The 23,605-nt window shown below is 30.2% G+C and overlaps 2 protein-coding genes across 2 annotated transcripts; one reads left to right on the forward strand and one right to left on the reverse strand.

Moving 5' to 3' along the window:
- Positions 1-11,359: 11,359 nt before the first annotated feature.
- TRIADDRAFT_59966 (uncharacterized protein) lies at positions 11,360-13,172 on the forward strand (the record flags this gene model as incomplete). Its single annotated transcript, XM_002115952.1, has 5 exons — positions 11,360-11,623; positions 11,700-11,901; positions 12,056-12,228; positions 12,783-12,918; positions 13,066-13,172. The coding sequence occupies 5 exons, from the start codon at positions 11,360-11,362 to the stop codon at positions 13,170-13,172; spliced, it is 882 nt and encodes a 293-aa protein (XP_002115988.1).
- A 1,094-nt stretch (positions 13,173-14,266) lies between these two features.
- Positions 14,267-22,687, reverse strand: TRIADDRAFT_59967 (uncharacterized protein; the record flags this gene model as incomplete). The annotated part of the gene is made up of 22 exons (XM_002116034.1): positions 14,267-14,365; positions 14,622-14,749; positions 15,546-15,657; positions 16,268-16,357; positions 16,898-16,942; positions 17,057-17,164; positions 17,374-17,447; positions 17,568-17,622; positions 17,717-17,818; positions 18,388-18,428; positions 18,596-18,737; positions 18,854-18,914; positions 19,004-19,081; positions 19,685-19,749; positions 19,841-19,924; positions 20,149-20,237; positions 20,415-20,488; positions 20,558-20,646; positions 20,926-21,000; positions 21,140-21,254; positions 21,344-21,414; positions 22,568-22,687. 22 exons carry the CDS (start codon positions 22,685-22,687, stop codon positions 14,267-14,269), a joined length of 1,917 nt encoding a protein of 638 aa, XP_002116070.1.
- Between the last annotated feature and the right edge of the window lie 918 nt (positions 22,688-23,605).

A 23,605-nucleotide genomic window follows, 5' to 3' on the forward strand; every position in this document is an offset into this window, starting at 1 on the left:
GCATCGATGTAGATAAGTTATAAGCAGCAAATAATGTATAGAATGTTAGTTTTTCAATATCTTAAGAGATGAAAGCTTCCATTGTAACCGAAATCATAGATATCTGTTTTCTTCGACTAGAAATACCTTTCGTTAATTAGGACGTCTCATCATTGCATAAAACAGGTATAGTGAATTTCAGAACTCTCCACTTCATATGCCGGCTGATACGCTGAACTCAAGATCAATCCAAATATCTTTTATCTATGGAGTGGAAATTAGACTTGTTTATAATAACTTAGTAAATACAAAGGTTAACTTAGTAAATACAAAGGTGAACTTGTAGAAACCACTTTGGCTATTGTTATTATTGTCAGGAGCAAAGCGATAAATAAAGTATTAGAAACGATGAATATACATAGTAATAAATATCTGTTCTATCTCCTAAACTGTATTAGAAAATAGAGTAATTATTAGACTTAATGGTCAGCTGATGATATTTTTTTGTATTTATCGCTGCTTAGTATCAATCTAACTTCAAATATTAGCAACTACAGTAATTATTGTTGTTTTTGAGATATGGAAAATAAAGAAATCACCAACGGCTTTAGATTCAATTAAAAAGAAAAATTGTTAATCTATTGTAACACTACAATATAATTTTAATTACAATCTTAGGTATATTGATAAAATACGTATCTGTTATCTTCGGCTCGATTCGCGAGCAGTAGAGTAAAATAATTCATCTATATTAGCATTTAGGAAAAACATTTACTTTCATACTCTATTGTTTAATAATTAAAAATCAAGAAAGATGTAAGTAACATCTCCGAATTCTTGAATCATTCCAATAATTATTTAGTGGTAACTTACTCTAATCTAGCGCTAATTTATTTATTGCTATAACTATGAAATGTTCCATATCTTTCAGATATTTACGCTACTATCCATCTGAAATATGGCAAAGATATTAGTTCATTTTTTTATGATTCAAACTTTAAGAAATACATTTCAATTTTATTTGTAATCATGAATATCTTTCTTTAGCAAGACACACAAGTGCAAGTTTAATTAGTCTACTTATCTAATATGTAGGAAAGCTTGCTAAATTTTACATCAAATTTATTAATGACATCATATTTTATTCATAATTATAACTATAAATATTAGTTTCTTCAGTTAGACGGCATTAAATAGGGTAAAATAATTATAATTTATCTATTCCATATACGGAAAGGAAATTTCAAATTTTTTATCATAGTATAAAATTTATCGACCTGATACACAGAAACGGTATTTTACATTTCATGATTCAACCATTTTCTTCTTAAGATGTAATATTTACAAAAAAACATCAAAAAAATAATATAACTTATGCAACTTTAATTTTATTTATAATTATATATTACCAACGTAGCTACAACTACCGGCACTAAGTATAGCATTGTTGAGCAACTTTTTCGTTGAGAACTATCGGTAACTACATTTTCTAGAATCAATCTCCACTGGACATTTAAGTTACAAAGTTTAACTATAATTCATGAGCTATATAGCTAGAAATATTCGCTCTTTAACTAGATCTAAATTTAGTGTCGTAAAAATGTAAAAATAATTTATCTGACTGCTGTAGTGCATGAGAAAGATGCATATTTGCATTGTGCAATATTTAATGATGAAAAAGAGAACATTATAATATGCAACTTTTGTAGGATTCGTTCGCTGTTTATAATTACTTTATGCTATCTTATATTCGATTGCAATTAACTGCGTTGATTCTTAGATTTATAGCCTTATTGGTAGCTTTGACACTTTTAAACTACCAACTGTGATGGATTCTAGCTCATTTTTAAATCATCTCTACATATGACTTTCTAATTTATTTTCGCCGACGAATATTTTCTATATTCGGTAGGGACAGCATTCATTATAATAGGTAGAGTTATACATTCAGTCCTAGGGGAAAGATTTTTCATCATTTAATTATTTACAATTATAATATTTATTAAATAAAATAAAAAGTTCGAAATGTATTTTTCTTGTTACACTCACTAAAGTATTTAAATACTGCTTCCGATTCAATGGTATACACGAATGAGTCTTCTATCCAATTGGATAGAAACCTCTTCATTGTGAAAAGAAACAGCTTGCATAACTTTACATTTTGTTATACTATACTTAAAGCACTAATATAGCCTGTTAAAGCCCTAAATTCGTAAATTCTTGCTCTTAATTCGTACATTAACAGGCTATTATAATTATGCATAACAGCAGGGATCGAGATTTACCGAAATCGTATAAAGTAAGAAAGCTAGCTTTCGCGTATCCACAAATCAACATATGCAAAACTCTAATATATGATTTAAAAATAGCTTAGCAGACGCACATGATTAACAGAAGGTTAATGTATTCAATTTGAAGCTTTCTTGTAAATATGACGCCTAACTGATGGACGTACCGCTGAACGAAAATAGGAAGTTTATACTTTGGATGTTTACTCTGGTAATGATCCTTTTACCTAACTTAGGTTGTATTATTGCACGTTACAGCCTAAATTCCCTGACTTATCCAATCTTCCAGAAATTTTAATCTTATTTATCATTATTTAGCGGTAACTTATTTATCGTCAAGAACTTGGAAATGGATTAACAACTCTCATAGCGCTCACTATAGTCAAAATTTTCGTCCATCTTTGACCGATACTAGGCTTTATTCCTATTTTCTGAATAGGTATTTTCCAGTATTGAATCTGTTAACTGTAACTCCATTTAAGAAACCAAATAATATTGATGTAGATAAGCTGGAAATAATTGTACGCAAATGGCTTATTCTACGTGACAACATAGTTATAACAAAGACATCTTGCCCCCTGTTTGTTAACAAACACAATCAATAATGAATTCTGTGACGCCAACTGGTATTGATGCAATGTGTTATTTCTATATTTTTTTCTTACTCCACCTATTGTTGACAGCATGGAGATAACAAGATTGAAAATGAAATAATAAAATAGCCAATCAACATGATGTGGTTATTGTTCGGCCTGTAATGATCACTTAATCAAGATTGAAAATTGTATAAGGTATTCCATTTTTCATATTATCTCAATACGTAGGTTGATCAATTAGGTTATTATCTTACCTTCAAATAACCAGCCTTCATAAATGATTACAACAATAGAATAATAGATAAGATTCAATTAACGGTCCAACATCTTTTATTGACTTGATACAGTTAATATTTAACATTTGTATTTTATCTTCTCTACTTTCAAATTTTTCCTTTTCAATTTTCTTTTCCATCCGACACTCAATACAGTACTATTATCCTAAATATCATTCCATCATTATCTAGCATCCAATCAATCATATACCTAAGGTATCTTATAAATCTTTGTCGAGAATTTTTTTCTAAACTAGCAACTTACCTTATCATGCTCTACTATAATTTTTTTTTTCAATCGTGCATTACACGGGAAATGATGGATTTACTACTGCCATAGTTGTATGAAAAAAAGAAATATCTTCTACGTTGTCTTAGACACGTTACTATTAACCTATTCGTCGCATAGATTTCTGTCTTCAGTTCATTTTAACTGTCATATCCTGCTCTAATTTGACATCAATTCAATTATAATAGAAACTGCCTGTGATGATCAAATGAGATATAAGAATTAATATTACAAGGTAGGTCGCTAAATCCTTGTACAATCCATGCTATAGATTTTTGAAATATACTTTTAGATGAAAACTGGGGTCTACTTCAAATGGCTGAATATTTCCTGGTATTCAGTTAAAATGATACATTCTAAACGATAACTAAATAATTTTTACTTGATAATTGAAATTGAATATTCGTTAACAGCATTATCTTGAATGTCATTCCTAACAGTCTTATTTTCATCCTTTTTCAATTTCTAACTGCCTCAGAAAATAATAATCTAACTTATTTTAATCAAGATCTACTGACAGCATGAACCAAGCTATAATCAAGCTTACTGATTGAATCTAAATATCATTGAAAATAGGATATGATTAAGAATAAATAGTCAATAGAGTGATTTGTGGTGGAAAAAAACCAAGATATTAAAGGTAGGATAAATTCATGCATTATCAAGCTGTTAATAATGAAATAATGGATTGAAACAATTTTCCTTTTAATCTTCTGCTTGTCCACAATCAATACGATCTTTGAAGAAACTAATCTATTTGTTACTGTAGAAGCATTCCTTATCCTTTCTTTTCTTCTTTTAGGGCATATACTATCTGTACATCAGATATTATCATTATGGTTAAAGCTTTGACTTTGAAAGTTCAATTTTACGATAACCGCGATATTTATTATCCCGGGCAAATTTTAGCCGGTTATCTCGATACTGATATCAGAAGAGATGTCCAAATCAATTATATTTCAGTTCGGTTATTAGGCCAGGCTAATAGCTCACCGCCAATGGGAATGGTAGATGATGATGATGATGATGATGATGATGATGGCGACAGAGATGATTATCAACGACGTACAAGCACGGTTAAATTGGATGAAAATCAATATCAAGCGTCCATCATCGATCGAATAATTGTGCCTTGGGGTAAAGGTAAGAGAAGTTTATCATTCTTGCAGGATTGACCTTGATGAATACTATCATCAATTGAGGCTCAAATTCAATGTAACAGAATACTCTCCTTTCAAGCATTTAAGAAATTAAAATTTCTTTCTTCCAATTTGATTATGGTTGATTTTGATCCTAACAAATTGCTACTAATGCTAAAAGTAGCATCGATCAATTTTATCCGTTTCCTCTAAAAAGACAGGAAAATTAAATAGCCTTTACAATAAATCCTAAATCTACCCATTACTCTCTCTCTCTCTCTCTTCCTCCCTCCATCATGATAGGAATTAACAAAGATCAATTTCATATTTATGATTAGTATTGTACCTATTTAGGTGATATTCCCATGTTACTGCCCATTTTACACCTAGAACTCGTAGGCGTTTACTAGTAATAATAATTTTATTAATTATTATTTCGTACTTTGGCTATTTTTTGCCATTTTTGAAATACTATCGACTTAGTACGCATTACAGCAACCAATTAATACTTATTCTCATATTAGAGTCTAGACATTTCCAACGATGACTATCCATTTTTGAAGCCACCTTTGCACGAATAGTTTGCATGAGGAGTGCTCTTGTATTGCCGTTGGAGCAGTTATTATATCATCCAAATTGAATTGTCCATTCATTTTCAAGCCTTTATAAATATTCTTACACCATTCTACCGATATTCTACAGACAAGTTAAACAGGAACTTTATGGCTTGATGAATTGCAATTGTTGCAAATTGACTAATATAATTTGTAACATTCAAATGTGCCTTCGTACATTTCAACTGAAACTACAGTCAATATTGCACGTGATAGAAGGGATTTGATTAACTTTATTGCCGGAAAATATATTCATCATTTGAATAAAATCTGTTCCGATTTTTTCTGATCTGCTTATATTGCCATCTTCATTCTGTAACTCTATTAAAATTGGTTTGGTGGTTGGTAATCATAATATTTGATCTTTAAATACCAAAATCGGCTCGTCATCATTGCATGCAGATACAATAAACATTCTTCGAGTTAACTTACATCCAATACAGCTACTCTTACCTAATGTGTCAAAGGTATTTAACATCTTTATTTCTTACCTATACTATCAGTATATTCAATTAGTATACATTTCTCTCCACATGATCAGAGCATTCTATTCAAGATTGTGAATACTTACTTTTATTACGGAATAATTGACTAGTGGCATGCTAGACTAGATTATGCTCTTCAATCAGAGCATGATATTCAAGATTGCAAGTTCTTTTCCAAAGCAATATATGGATAATACTGTCCTTGTTTAGTCATCTAGCTTATTTATTTAAAACCTCTATTAACATATTATAAAGTAAGATGCTTCACAGCATTCAAAATCTTCCAATTCTAAACAAATGGAGCTAAATTCTAGCTCTAGTTTATGTTATCATTAATTTTAGGATGCTATATCTCTAACCTTGCAGTGATGTGTCATGGTTTTTCATTCTGCAAACTACTTTTTATGATGACAATTAACTTTACTTTTTATCACAAAAATTTCTACCATATTTTCAATTTCTACTATTGCTTTAACTAATAATGGCGGAATATTCTACACCAATCCATTCTAACCTCTATTATCATAATTTAAGATCATAATACATTTATTCCCTGATTATTGTGGCATGATTTTTAATATTGTATATGCATGTTAAGATTGCATGACAATTAAACTTTATTCTCTTACCCAGTAAATTTGACTTCTTCATTTTAAATCTCTACTACTGTATTAAAAGGCCATCAAAGATGTTAGGTATTCTAACATCTTCTAGACGTAGCCTTTCCTATCCTAATGTAAAAAGCTATATCTGTATTAATTATTACAGCAGAAATTTCCAAGATTGCAAATCCTTCCTAATTATACCATTACTTTCCTCCCATTTCTTAGAACTCTATCCCTATTTTGAACCTCCATTGTAGGACTAAAGGAGGTAGAATAATCAATATTCTGATTTTCTATCTCAGTCTTCATAAAGTCAGGCTGTGAAGCCTCTGGCATTTTATTATCATGCTTCAACTTTTGCAATATACGAGCATGTATGTAGCCATTACAAAAGCCCATTTTTCCTTTTTCTCCAAGACTGATCTTATGATTTTGAATCTCTTTTCTCAATCCTTTGCATGTGTATGCATATTTCAAATCCGTCTCTACTCTTTTAAGGCTCAAAATGGCAAAGTTTATTCGTTACTGTCAAGACTGCAGTCCTTGTATCGCTGACTATATTCGTAATTCATTTTTTCGAACTAGCTCTTCAAAGACCAAAAATGGCAAAGTACATTTATTACTTTTAGGACTGCGATACTTGTATCGCTGACTATATTCTACATAGTTCATTTTTTACTTTGAATTTCCTGCCTCAGTATTTTGCATCTTTACTTCGAATAGCTTTACTAATATAAGGCTAAAGATCGTGGGCTATTTAAAATTTTTAGTTATCAAGTCTACAAAGCTTGTACTTGAATATGAAAACATTTGGCCATTTTTAGGACTTTATATTCTACTTTATACGACAATCGGTTTTAAATTTACAATCCTTTTTTTCATTTTAATTTTGGGACTTCATTACCGTTATCTATAATAATGATTCGAAAGGTCGAGGAGTTGTTCTCAATTAATTGTCTAGGCTTTGATTAGAGGTCAAAATAACATGCATATATTATTAATCTGCAACCTTTCAGTTCCTTTCCAAGTTTCATACCTTTGTTTTAAATTCTAACCTTAATTTGTGATACAGTTGAAGGCTAAAATTAAAAAATAGAATCTCATTCTCTCATTTCACATATTCATCCATTCTAATGAAAAAGGAAATGTCTTGCTATATCAATCTACATCTGCTATTCTCTTTTCATCTCGATATTTATATCTTCATTCCTCATCTTTCACTATATCCTCTTCCTAATTGCCGCATCTTTGTTCTACATATTGAGTATTATCTTCTTTTTCAACGTGTCACTAAAATGGAAAAATCTAACTTTATTTTCATCATTCTTTGTTTTCTATAGTTATAAGATGATATATTTGTCTCTATTCATTTGCACGTAGCTATTCTTAAATATTTCTGATACTTCTATCTTTATTTCAATGGCTTACTATTAGTTTCGAGGAACAAAAATAGACTAAAACTGAACATATCAGCTCAATTTCATTATTTTATGCTTTTATCACATACCAATAAGTAACATCCGCCATGTTAGTCTACACCAGCTGTTCTATAATATCCCGTTATTCGAAAGTCTACAGTTAGAGGATAAGGTTAGGGTTCGTATTTTAAATCTTTTTTCATTTCTTCTTTATAAACCTAAATATTAAGGATATAATATTCACTGATTGTCTTATTCTTTTGTGATTCAACTAGTTAGATCAAGTTACTTTTGTAAACCTTTCTCTATATTTATCATCTACCTATTTTATGCTATTACAAGTACTGTTTATGTTGGTAGCGGTAACTAACATAACCATCTCCTCAATTATTTTTTCCTTCACCATTCAATCTCATGCTATCGAATTGATAACCATAAAATGTCTATCCATATCATAGACATTTTAACATGACAATTACAAATAGATAGATAATAACTTTTCAATCCAAGATCAGCAATATCGTCCGAGTATCAGTTGTAAATGAATTTTAACTTGAAGATATTGATTAAAGTTGATGATATTTATATTTTAGCATTGATGAAAATAATACTTGGTATTTTAAAATATGTCATAACTTTCACTGAAATCAAATTCTAATCTGTATCATATAGTGAAATCGGAAATATCCTACCCGAAACTGCTAAAGTTTTTGAATAAAAACCACATGTCCTACTCAAATCATGCCACTCTATCTAGTAAAATTCATTAAATAATTAATTTCCGAATGTACAGTAAGGGACAACAACATTATTTCCATACCCACTATCAGAAATAATGATTTAATAGCTTTTTAAAACGATATGAATGATTAAAAGGCTTACATTGCGGTCTAATAATATGCTATTCCACAGTATTGCATTAAATCGATTTCCGCAATATATCAAAATTCTTTATCTTAAGATGTATTTAATATAAATTAACTCTATAATACTACCTTTCTACTAGGATAAATTACAGCATTTTCTCCCATACTCTACATTATTAGTAACTATTTTAATTTTCTACATCTAAATTTTTGTTGAAATGAACTACTTACTAATGCAACTTACGATGATTAAATTATTACTGAGCTACTGACAGCTTCAGACTATTTTCCAAAATTTCAAACATCTATTCTATGCAAATCTGCTTTACTAATAAGTTTGGCACATTTCTGAAACTCTTTAATTTTTAAATGTAACTCACAATGACTTTACATTATTAATATTTCTTATTATAATTTAACATACCTAATTTGCGCTGAATTAAACTGCTTACGGTGTAGCCGGCGATGACGAAGTTATTACTGCACTACTGACAAGACAGGTGTTTAACTATTCCTGAACATCTTAAAATATTAAATATAACTTATAATGACTCTACATTTGTTATAAAGCAGCTTTTCAACAAGATCACGTAATGTACGATCAATAAGTCAATTCCTTGAACCACGTATCAAGGAACGATATCTGCAACTATCAGCAGCACTTTTGCTTTACTTACAGACTGCACAAAGGCTTAGACGCCTCGTATTTTACGTTAAACACTAAGTTTAAGAATTAACTATATTATACGATATACTACATTTATATACTCTTCCTCAATAGTTCATGAGTCATAGTTAGTACGATTACTTTTGGAATCATTCACTGAGTATTTACGAACATAGACATCTGATGACTAATACAGAATAGTCAGATTACGATATGTCCTATCACGGAACATTTCCACAATAATTTGCAATCTACCATAAGTAAGTTACAATCACAACGATTCGAACTGTAAGTAGATAATTCGCATTCCCTAATATATAGCTAATAATTTGAAAATATGTATATGTGCCACTGTCATAAAAAGGCAGTGCTATATTAAAACACAGCATAACCAAATTAGAAGTTAACTGTATAAGGATAGGCTGACAAAATTATCCTAAGATTGATTTTTCTACTCTAATAGAGTATATAACACTGTCACAACATTATTAATATTTTTAGAACTTTTCATATCCAATTTATAGTAAATTAATTACGTACAGTGTAGCTTGTGACGATAAAAATTATTACTGGACTACTTACAAGACAAGTTTTAAATTATTTCTGGCCTTCCCAAAACTTCAAATACCTATCCTAAATTATTCAGCTCTGCTAACATCATAATATTCAATATACTGACTAAACCATTTACAGTTTAAGATGATAAAACTATCACAGTTTTGCTTAATCATCAGATGAACTAAAAAGTATTGCAAATATGGATCATAAATTACTTTATCTTGCTAGCATGTGCAAACTGCTTTAGGATGAAATATTTATAACTCAAGAAGGTGAAATTACTTTTAGTTTTCTACTCTCGACATAAATTGTATACTCTTATCTGACCTATGCTATATTATACTGTTCCACTAATACACTTTACAACTTCGATATCGAAAGATTGCCAACTAAACCACTTAAGCCACTATTTTCCGAATCACAGATGAAGTTCGATTATTTTAGGCAGTCCTATGGTTGCAAATAATGATTATAGACTATTCAGTCTAGTTATTATTTTAAAAATCAAGCTTATTACATTCAAGTACATCCTAAGATTATGCGACGATTGCTTTGCTTAATTAGGACATAAATTTAGGGATAGCTACAGGGCTTGCTAATTTAAATAGCTATCATAAATAATTTATTTTCTTTTACTTATATTTTCTGGTAAGCTTTAAATTTAAAAGCCTGGTTATATGTACTAAACTACTTAGAGCCTGAAATGGAGCCAGCAACATTGTTTACAAAATGGAGGCTTAAATCTGAGTTATTTCAAACAGTCACAGCAACAAGAATAGATTTAGAAAAAACAATGATTTCCCAACACCTTTAGCCTTGGCTAAATTCTAATTATTTAAATTTTATTTGATTTAAATTGATTATTGCTATCTGTTCTTCCCAAATCAATCATAATGATGTTTAACGTAGTTGTGGTCTTCCATCTAGTATAAATCTAGTATAAATAAAACATCGATATCCTCAAAGGCAATAAAATTCCGACTAAAATCTTAAAGACCGACTGCGATCTTGCATCAATTTCTGGCGAAATATTCTAAAATGAGTTTTAAATGACAATTTCTATTTATGCTATCCAATGCCATTTAAATTAGCCACCTATGACTCATATTCAATAAATAATTTTTCTTTCCGCTTCTCAATAACGGAAAATAACCTTGAATTTGTTAACCATTTTATTATTGAACTACACCTATAATTATAATTAAAAGTAAGATCGCCATTTTTGCCAAAGATTCAATATATTATCAATATAGAAGAGAAATGGAAATGAATTCGAGATTAATGTTTTCCAAACACTGTTATTCCAGTACAATTAAAACGGAGCTAGTAGAAAGCATATCAAACGTTGGGAAATGTTGAGTAATAATAAGTTTATTATATCATGTCCTATTTATTTTCATTTACGGCTAAAGTTGCTCATTCCTCATCATTTTAAGGCATTAAAAATGTCGAACCAAAGCATTTCTACTCATTTTTATGCTATACGATTATGATTTAGGGTCTTTTAGAATGAATGCAGTAACAGCTTTCGTATCCCATCTAATTCTTTAGCCCTTTTTTGGTCTTAAAGCTGCACTAAAATGAAAATTTTAATACCTATAGGTAACTTTGCAGACGATCAAAAGCCAATTCGACACGACATTTTAACTGCTGGACACCATAGATTTCCTTTTGCATTTGTCTTACCCGAAGAAGGTTTACCATCCTCAGTCAAGGCTGGCTCCACATTTACCATCAATTATCAAATTTCAGCTACGATTGTTTTTCCTCATCGCCCTTCTTATACTGTGCATCAATCTTTTTTCATCTTTGAAGTAGTTGATGTTAATTTGCCACGTTATGTTGTAAGTCCTAATTTCATCCTGTTGTTGATTCTTATATCATTAAATATACTAACATTGATTGCTTGATACAATATAGAAATCATCTAAAACCGATACGAAAGAGATTAAAATATCCAAATTATGCTGCCTGCATGGATCCATTCGAATAACGGCCTCAACAAATCATGTAGGATTTCGTCCAGGAGAACCAGTTTGCATGAATGTTAGAGTCCAAAATAACAGCCACAAAATCATTCGTTATTTACGTGCTAAATTAATTCAAATCGTGGAAATTAAAGGTAGGTTAGAAAGGCAATAGTTTAATCTAATCAAATTACTTTAATTACAACTTAAAGAGAGCCGAAAAATAGGATAATGCTATTAATCCGAATTCATTCTATATCTGTCACTACATTTACTACCGTAATTTAATATGGTACATCCGACGGTTAGCGAAATTAAAGCAATTTAACCGCACTATCGAGCATATTTGCTCGGAAAAACATTCTATCAAATCAATCGTTCAAGATGAAGAACTTATATGGGAAAAGGAACCTTTACAAATACCTTCAGTGCCTCCAACGGTGAATTCATGTCCTGCAATTAGCATTAATTACGCTGTTGAAGTAAGTAGCACAAATAGGATATACTATTTACCGTAATTTCATTAGAATCACGCCTTTTTTCTCGCCTTTTTTCTCGACACTGTCTTCTATTCCATGTTAATAACTAGCATATTAGCTATCGCTGATTTTACATTTACTTGTAAATAATTTTTGGCTCAAGCCGGAAGCTAGCATACGGTAGTAGCGTAGTTGATGATGATCCAAAATGGCCAAAGTAGATCATTCGTTCAGAATAATTTCTAAATACTACCTTATAGCTATACTGTCCTTTCAAAATGCGCCAAGAGTATCCAAGATTAATCGTAATCGCTATTAGTCGAATTGTTTGCTAATAAAGCAATTATATGATAACTAGTGTATAATTAAACAGATTATAACACCCATTTACTACACTTAAGTATAAATTTTATTCTAGCTCAAAACTATAATGCATCGTTTTTTTTCAAATAGAAGCTATATTTAAAATCATAATAGAGGCAAAGTATATCATTCTCTCGGGAATAAATTATAAGGGATATCGATTAAAGGAATGAATTTTGTGCCTTTTATTGTAGATACAGGCAGTCTTGCCACGTAAATATCATCTAGTCGTTCGAATTCCGATCACTATTGGCACAGTTCGGTTATTTATAAATACTTCTGCATCGGTTACTGCCTATCGCTCCGGAGTAGACACAAATTGTCGTCTAGGTAAGTTATAAACTAAACCAGATTCATTTTTATTAGCAGGAGTTATAAACAGATCAAATTAATATGCCAAATTACTTACTCAATATATTATGTAAAGTACTATCAATCATTAAATAACTGCTATTGCTCTTCTTAAACACTTGATAGATGGTTCTGAATCCGTTAAACAACAACTTAAGGGTACTATTAGTGATGCCGTTGCATTTAAAGACGTTGAGCTCGATTTTAATGAACGTCGTCAAGCTTCTCTTTAATTTGCATGGCAGAAAAAACTATCATTAGCTGTATCATTTTCTGTTTCTAAGCTAATTAAATACAATGCTTTGATAGGCAATGTCATATTAAGTCTTTACTTATCATTATTGGCATAGCGATGTAAAATTTCACTTTGTAAAGTAAATTTCTGAGTTTTCTATGAGCATTGATAATGCGTTCGTAAACAAGAATGCAATTAGCTGCGCTAATTAGTAAAAGATGCAGGAATTTATATCGAATTTATAACAGTTGCAATCCTTTAATTTGTTGCAACTATAATAACTAATCTTGCGTGCATATTATTAAGGATAGACTCTGATCTCAATGACTGCAATTTTGTGATGATACCGTAACTATAATTGGAATTGATCCATTTTGTCTAAAAGTAGATATATACTGCTTTAGCCGTGATGCATTAAGAAAAAATTTTAAAGAGATTCATAGAGGATTTTATGTTGGCGAATACGATTGCCGTTTTTTATCGATACTATGAACTGTATTGAATTCATTTTTATTAGTAATAGAAGATGTTAATTTGATGATCCTATCTATATATGAGATTTATTCACAAGTATTAATACTAGATAATCCATAACTATAATTCCACAATATCAAGATTGAAAATAAATTCGAATCGTTTCCTAATTTATGAATGGGCAACTTTATCTTCCACGATGATCTATCAAGATAACTCACTATCGTCATATAATTTATAACATGAGCATTTTTGATGTTTAAATCTTCAATCAATTTTGGTGCTTAACTATCAAGGTAGAATACTATCGTCACTGTTGAGAATGATATAATGTTTTCTTATTCTAAATGTGGAGCCTCAGACCATATTTTATAAATAAGTACCGAATTATTGTATAACAATTCAAGATAATTGGAATTATAGACGGGCATTCTAAATAAAATTTTATTCAGCTGATCAAATCTATACTATTTCTTTCTTATAAACTAAAAATGGAAACTAAATTATTGGTGTTAAAGGGTATATCCAGTTCAGTATCTATTTACATTAGATTAATTCTCTCTCCGTCTCTTCGTGGCATAATAAGATTACTCCAATTGTAGAAGGCAAAATAGTTTATTAGATAACGTATATTTTATTGATAAAATTGAGTTGTTTAATAGATGCTAAGTCGCAGACTGTTTCCTCTTTTATCTCAATATCTATTTGAACTCCAATCTATAGCGGATAAAACAGTTTATTAGGTATGTTTTATTGATAAAGCTGCATAGTTTAGTAAAAACTAAGTCAAAAGCTGTTTTTCTTTTATCCTTATATCTAACTGTACTCAAATCTATAGGGGATTAATCAGTTTATTGGTCATATTTTATTAAAGAAATTGAGTAGTTCAATGGATGCTAAGTCGCTGATCATCTTCACTATCCTGGGGCCTAATTGTCATTCTTGATTTTCCTAGATATTACTGTCATCTTACTGATTTTTCACTCTCAAGACTAGCCGATATTAAGAATCCTTGCCTGCAATTACAGTTCTGAAGCTCTAAAATAATTTTAAGATTGCACCAAAATGATTCAAGTTGACATTTGATTATTAGATTGGTGCCTGTGTCAATCATTAAATAATACAATCGAAATATCAATCACAAATTTAACCTTGTAATGTAAATCACAGTAAGTTATTAGCAATGCTACAAGAAGAAACAGCGCAGTAATTGCAACTAGAAGCTTAAATATGAATAAGTGAACCGTTAGTAAAGAAATTCCCGAATGGATTCTGGATAGTTGGGTTCCCCTTTATAAAAATCGAATAGCACCTGTAATGCTGCTAAAAAGCTGTTCTATTCTATTCTTAAAAAATCGACACTATTAAATTACGCTATAAATAATCAATATCCATTTTATTGTCCATAATCATGACCATTTCAAGTCATATTCCCACTGCTATATCATAGCTATCAAACAAACATAAAAATCATAAATTGATGAAAAGGGTAGCCAGAAATCGGATAAAATTAGTGCATTAACCGTTGAAATAGCCATTATCTATTATGAAAAGTTTTTTAAAGGCTTCGGATAAATGATTAAGGCTACTTACGTTATAAAATTTCAATTAAACTAAATGCAGTGGGTTTTTTCTTATTCTATTTTTTGAATCAATTTATAGGTACCATATCCGTGTTATAGTGTCGATCTTTTTACTGTACATTTATGCATATAAAATCATTACTCTGGAAAAAGAAAAATTTTTTCAACAAATATATATATACATAATATTACATCAAATTAAGATCAGGAATTGAGCATCCTGTCGAGGCGAAAGTGTATCTAGTTTAACTATAAGTATTAATATTGGCGTTAAGAATGCATTATTGTATTTAAGTAAGCATTCACGTCTTTACATTCTTTAGAATATTCCATAATATCTGTGATCAATGATCTCTTAAAATTATGCCATGATTGCTGTTCCTGCAATTCCCTTTGGAGTGCTACCTCTGATGGATATTGGATTGTCTATATCATGAGGAGAAGATAAATAGAGTATTAAAATTGTAGTTATAACTGTTAGACAAGATACATTTATCCCATAAAATCAAAATTTTACGCATATAACTTATATTACGAATAATGCACGGTTAAAACGATAAGTATCTTGAAATCTCTTCTAACGCATTATTGTTTTGATGTCTATCTATTACAGTGCAGAATCGATATTTCTCCAGTGATCTCTCAAGATATCAGTCTCATGAAATTTTTTAAACAATATCTCTACAATTGCTACTATCCAAGTGCTATATAAAATTTTACGCATTTAATCCTATCCTTTCACAGCAGATATGGATCTAGATTAGAGTTTTTCACCATTCAACTCTAATATGGAGATCTAGATGTATTTATTTCAGCATTATTCATGGCTGTCTATATCAACTAGCAAAATTATTCTAGAAATCTTGGCTACGTGCAGTTACATAACTAGCTATTCTCGATTTGCTTACTTATTTATCAATAGAATGAAATAAAAATCTTATAGTATTTTATTAAATTAGTATTTCTTAAGGAATAGGACATGATGGACGATGAACGATTTCTTAGATAGTGTTTGTTGTTACAGAGGCGCACTTACCAAATTTTCTAATATAGTCAATACACTTTTGCTTGCTTCTTTCAAAAATAATTGCTTGGAAACGAGGATGATCTCTGCTCCTTCACTGATCTAAATGCAATAATTCATGGTTAAAACTGTTATAACCTAATTAGGTATAAATCCTTATTTATGCAAAGACTATTTCTAAGTATTTCGATCTATAATATCCAATATTGTAGACTAAAGCGAAATGATGTAAGCAACCACGGACATTCTCAGCTTTATATTAGACACAAAACTAATATACAGCAACTTAATACTAATATTGGTTAAACAAACTCTAAATCAATACTTTATAGTTTGAAGATGAATCAATCTTGTTTAATCTTGTGATTAATTAAACTATTAATATTTTATGACATCAATTTACCGAAAGACTATTTGTCAGAATTGTAAATTATTATAAATATATCAGAGCATAGTAAAATATAAGTTGCAGAATAATAAGTCATTTATTGAATTTATATCCGCTAGAGCAAACTTTACGACCTCAAATGTCAAAAAAGTCTGTTTATCGAAATTATAAACATGTAGAAATAGATTAATATAATATATAAGTAACAAAATGATAAACTACTAAAAGAAATTTTATCCGCTACGGATGCCTACCAGAGCAGTTTCTACGGCATTTCTGTTAACAATACTTTGCAAACCCTGTAAAAATCAATTATGAATCTATTTCATAAAGCTGATGTAAATTTGGAAAGCTTCGTAAAATATTATGATCAGCCTAAAGATGTACAACGTATATATCTATTATAAACTTACAAATATTCCTCCACTTCTAAGTATTGAAACTTGTACAAACATATCGTCAGTTTGTTCTTGTACTGGAGGAAAGATTGACTTTTTCTGAGTTCTTCTAGTATAGCTTCCCTATAAGATAGTAAAATCATAATCAGTTCTACTAGGCCTCAGTTTTAATAATTTATAGTCGATTGGATATCAAAGATTGGATATAGACTAATCTATAATGTCTTACTCGAACTAAATGTCGATATAACATTATACAGATAGCCGATAGACAAAACTTCGTAAACTAAGTTGAAATCTTTAAAATGACTCGAGATGGCAATATGACTTACTTTATTCTTCTGTAGAACTAGCTTCCTCTTAATCATCGGCATGTGCTGTCGAGTAGGCAGTGGTGGTTCCGATACTGTGCCAGCATAATAAAAGCAATAATGGAAATCAATCTTCCAAATACGATTGTAATGTAATATATTGAAATATACTTTCGAAAATCAAGATGAATTCATTAAAAGAGGATATAACTTACAGCTTCGCTTACGAAAATGGCCAGCATGAGCATTACCCATTTTATGTAATATCTCCTGGAAGTAAAACAGGTTATCTTTTTAATACTCCTTAACTTAAAATGGTTGAGCTAATCGAGAAGTTCTCTATGGGTAACGAATATAAACATACTACATATTTCTTTCTTCTATTTGCTTCCTCTTCCGACTGGCCATAGCGTTGAAACATGTTAGTATCACTCTCCTGCATAATTACATCCTCGTCCTTTACGAGCTAAAGTAAGATAATACGTAAAAATTAAATTCAAATGGATGTTTAATTATCTTAATTCTGACCACCAAAAGCTAGGAATAGAAAATAGTATTTTATCTGTAAACAACGAATCCTATTTCAGCCGTTTTAATTATATAGATTATCAGCTCGATAGCCTTGTAGTAAAATTTGGCCTTCTCTCAAGCAATCTCGATGGAACGAGCAGAAAGATGGATGAAATATTCTTCAGGCTATCAACCTGAGTGTAATGGGGCATTGCTAATTTATAGATTTTAAATTTAAAAAAAAGAAAAAATCTAGTTCCAAGTATTATATCTGAATATGGAAAGATAGATACAGAAGCCTTGTAGCAAACAATCTCGGTACCACACCATAAAAATTTATTTTATATTTTTAAGCATGAGATGAATTTTATTTTTGCAAGATTATATATGTGAATACTACAGGAAAGGCAAGTTATAGTAGGCTTAATTAAAGCCATTGAGATTACTTCGGTGGTACGAGAAAACAGTGCAGCTTTATCAAATGATTTATGATCAATTTTATAAGCTTAACAATTATTCTCTTACTTGGGTTGCAGGATCGAGTCGATCTTTGTCAGGACCATCGACTATAAGTGAATTACAAAACAGGACCAATAAATTCAGCAATCACATAATTCTACTTTAACTAGATTGAAATTTAGCAGATTTATTCTTTCTTTAAAGTCTATAACTTTTACTATAATCGTCAGTAATGATGTAAAAAATTCTAAGCACGAATATCCTTAGAACTCACCAACAATATGTTTAGAAGCTTCTACAGGTAGTGGCCGCAAAGTAGGAAGATACGTTGAGTATTTAGGTTTGGAGGAATGGATTCTTACTTTGCCTTGATTTAGAGCTGGTCTCTTTATTTTACAAACTACCTTACACTTTCCCTATAAAATAGCCAATAATAGAGCATAAATTAATTATCATACCTATTAAAACCTCATTTTACGAGCCCATTTCGCCTAAAACGATAGCAAAATAATATTAGTTCTACTCATGTTACCTCTTTTACTATAGCAATCCATCTTGAATCATTGCTATTTTGTACAATAACAGATTCAGGTCTACAAGACAATGTTTAAGATTTGTTAGTTTAATAAAGATATTCTCCTTCGATACTTCTTTTAGTATTGTACTATCTAGTATGGCTTACCGATAATGATGATAGGAAAATGAATCTGCACGATTGTATAAAATCTTAACTGGCCATAATTCAAATAATTTAAGTGTTCTGCCCAAAAGAAAATTAAAAAATATTAGCAAATGTTAAGCTGATATTTTATGTTAATGAATCGATAATAATATTTCTAATCTTATTTACTGCGGTTCTATTAAAGTCAACAAAAAATCATCAAAAAATCTTAAATAATCCAAGATAATGGCTGGCTTATTTATCCTTTAGGAACTAATTTACGAGATATGGAATATTAAATCCTTCAAACTATTAAGAAATTTTAATGATGGACGCAATTTTATTCTCGAAAGAATCTAAAATGTGATGAAGTAATTTTAGTGTAATAGTTGACTTTTTCTGAGTCAATGTTATGGAAGAATTGAAGGGAAGAAAGTAATTCTATTCTCATAAGTACACTAATTGATGAGATATGGAAACATAAATCCTTGCTCCGATTAAAATCTTTAAGGATTGAAGCAATTGTTCTTATAAATATCTAAAATTTTATTAGTAATTCAAGCTTAACGCTGGCTTAGATCGAGCTATTTTATCTTTAGCTACGAAATTGATTAATAATTTCTACTCATTTCAACATGATAATGTAGAAGCTCTCCTTTAGAATAGACTAAATTTTTTTAGCAGATTTATTCATCATCTTACTTTAGGAATTGTAAATTAGCATGTTTTTCTTGTAGAAATGTATGATAGATTGTCTTTTGAAAATCCTATTAAAAAATTATTGGTTAAGCTGTAAGCCTTGCGCCCTTCGAGCTATCTTAATAAGATCATTTCTCTATTAAGATCCATTTTAATCACCTCTTTATCGATGGCTAATAACTCAACGAAAGCTTTACTAACGATTGTTGCAGTTCGACTTGATCCATTTATTAACGCCACTTCCTATGAAATCATAATAAGAAAGACGTAGCTAAGAAATACTCCAATAACATAGAAATTGACCTATTTAGCCATCAAGCTACTAACTTTATTATGAGCATCGCAGATAGCAGAGTTAATAAGTATTTTATAATGAGAACTATAGAAGATCTTTGCAAGTTTGCTGTGATGGATTACTAGGATAACTTCCATCACTACGCTAGTTGTATTAGTAGATCAAGTCTTACCCCAAAGCTTTTTCCTTCACCAATTTCTTGAACTGTACGAGTGAATGGCTGATTAGTGCGAATATCGCTATCGGTTATATTGACTAAAACTGAATATAAAATAATGGAGAAATTTTAAGGAGAGAATCAGTTGATTTTGGAAATATTTGCGGTTAATAACTCTGAAATTAATTATTCAATATTGAACACCAATATGTAGCTTGTAAGTCAATCAACTTATAGGAAATTCTCCTATCTGTAGGATAATTTTATCTAGATCAACTTACGCGTTCCAGAGAGAATAAAATAATAAGCAATCGGTAGATGTCCTTGTTGTACAATTACTCTCCTCTTGCCATAGCTAAATTGAGTCAATAGATCAATTTTCAGTAAGTAGAATTATTGCCGTAAAATTCATTACAAGAAATACCTTTCATAGCGTAAAACTTGACATAGCTGCCTCTGTAATGTGTTGGAATACATAGTGAAGGATTTCAGTCGACGAACATGCGATAAAATCTGTAAACAAATATTGAATTTCAAAGTAAGGAACTAATTATTGCGATAGTTATGCATTACATATCCTTTGCAGATGTTCATCATTAATCTTTCAAGCTATCAATGGCTATCTGATATTACTTGGCTCTAATTAATACTATCGTTCCAGTATCCTTCCTTCTTATAAACACTAAATAATTCAAATAATTGTGCTTTCAATCGAATACCGGTACTTTCTGATCTAATTGATTCAATGGAATCCTTACAGTACAATTATTAAATAGTCATATTCCAACTTACATCATCAATAATTGCATCTGTTCTCCTATCCGCTGGAATATCCAATAATTTCTTTAAGATCTCGCTACCTTTGGGCTATAAGACAGCATTGCGCATTAAATTACTCTAGGAATCCTTCCAAGTTGGTACTCATTCATTAATTACATGCAAGAGACTTGCAAGCTAAAAATTTCTTCTTCTTTCAAAGTAAAACTACCTTTCTGTAAATTCTTACCTCTTGCTTTTTAACTATATACAGAGGATGAAATGCTAGACTTTCTGAAAAGGTTGCTTCAATATCAGTTTGGAATTCAGCTAATGATAATCCTCCAGATTTTGCTGAAACCTCCCTATCATTGCGAAAAGAAAACGTTTTTAGATTTTACAACGATAAAATATAACCGCTTGTAAGGGAGAATAATTTAAGTTATCAACTTACTTTCTTACAGCGATGCATGCCGTAACAATAATTCTCACAGATTTAGCAAAGTTTTGAAATCGCTTATAGGGCTATGTAAATGAAAGTTATATCAGTACCTATACTAATAAGGTTATCAATCTGTGATATTTTTATAAATCTTTATCTTGTATCAATAATGGCTTAGAGTGTCATCAATCAATTTGTTATTTCGTGTCATTAAAGGCCTCATTTACTTTATCTTATTAACTAGGACTAAGTATAATTCTAGGAATGCTGAGTATAAGCATTGATTTAGATGGTGTAGCGACTTGATCGATATCGACAAGTGTAATAAAGGATTATTAAATCAAATTCTTGACCGAAAGTTTGGTTTAGGAAAATGAATTTATGGGGTAGGCAAAACAGAGAAATAATAGCAGATCGATCAAGAGTCTCTTTTTCAGCTATGAGTGCAATGAAAAATTAACAAAATAGTTTCATGAAAAATAAATCAAATTAACCTAGACGAACATCGAATAGCTATATCTACATTATAATTTAACGATCAATACTGCTTCCTTGTTAGGAAAGAATATTAATATGACCGCACGAATAATATTAGAGAGCTAACTGTTCGCTAATTGGCAAGAAAAAACAATCATAAAATGAGAACGATCATGATGGCTGCTAGATTGATTTAAAATAATCGAGAGACAATAATGGTTGCTAGCATTAACTAGTTATAGGAAATAGTTGGATGACTTGCTTCACTATTTTACCTTAAATTTCTAGCTAGCTATTGTAGTAAAATATTAAATTACAACATTCGATTAAAAGCCAGTATTTATTCAGTATTCTGACTTCGAATTGCAACAGCTCTATTAGAGCAGTTAAGTAAACAGCGTAGACTATGTTTCAAAAGTATCACAGGATTATTCTAAATAAAAAAATGAATATGTATTTATCTATAATCTGATGAAGTAAGCGATAGAACCGAGAATAGTTCAATCACTCAACGAAATAGAACTTATTCACTAAATTAGTGTGACTCTGTACTACCCTAAAATAGGAAGAGTTTACTCAATTTTGAGATGATGGAAAAGTTGTATTCATTTTAATTTAGTAAAAAATGAGAAAGGAAATTAGCGTCAATTAATCATTTAAACACCAATAGTAACAATAAATGTACGTTAAAATTAATACCAACAATGTAATTAGGCAAAATAGAATTCAATCGAATTAGTGATTTATTTAATAACTTACGCGTATTTTAGCTTTTGCGGGTTTAGTGATAGGATTATTGGTTCGATCCTGTGAATTACGACGAGTTCGATTACCAATTAGTATTCTCAATCGAGTTAAAGATGTAGGATGCACAGGCATGTTAATTTACATTAATTAAATTAGCATTAAAAGTGGATAGTAGAGGACATAGAAAAGAAATGAAGATTTATTTTTTCTGTAATAAAATCATCCAGGGCATTCTTGATTTACTAATGACGGAATAATATTAAGGTAATGATAATGATGAGATTTAGAATTCAAACCCTTGTTATGTGACTTTAATAGGAATAACAACGAAGTAGGTTAGAATATGTAGTCCTTAGCTACCAGTTGGCAACATTGCCGAAGGGGATTTCAGATTATTGAAAAGAAAATGAACTACAACACAGGATTGTACTCTTGGCGAAGACAATAAATCAGCATCAAAAGGGTCGAGTACAATGTGACTTGGGATAAACGACGATTGTAGTACTGTTACAATTCTCTATTATACGTTTCTATCTATACAGAAGTCTTAAACCCGATATGGAAATTCAATTTATAACCTTTGGCAGTAATACAATCTCGTTAATGACAAACGATCTTTTTAAAATGATGTTTGTTTTCTCGTTTTTTTACTTTCTTGCAAATTGACGAGCAATAGCGTTACCTTTTAATTTCAAATCAATAGGGTAGGTGGCGTTATTAATATAAATACAATTTATATTATTATTTTGATATTGGAAAACAATTTTGTTATAAGGCGTGATTCAATTTTTCTATCTATATTTCAATAGCAGCCTCTAGGGTAAAGCTTATGAGTCAATTTTTCTACTTGATAAAAAGTTGCAATCACTACAAACAACAAGAAGTTATGCAACCATTTTCCATTTTCCTTCATGGTAATCCAATTTAAAAGGTCAACAACTAAATCTTCATAGACAATTGAATTGATATCTTTAATCAGCTCAAGTATATAGATGTTCCTATGACGTCAATAAATGGATAAGAAGGCGATTGCCTGATATTTAAATATTA

Source organism: Trichoplax adhaerens, genomic scaffold (genome assembly GCF_000150275.1).
Source record: "Trichoplax adhaerens TRIADscaffold_13 genomic scaffold, whole genome shotgun sequence".
NCBI lineage: Eukaryota > Metazoa > Placozoa > Uniplacotomia > Trichoplacea > Trichoplacidae > Trichoplax > Trichoplax adhaerens.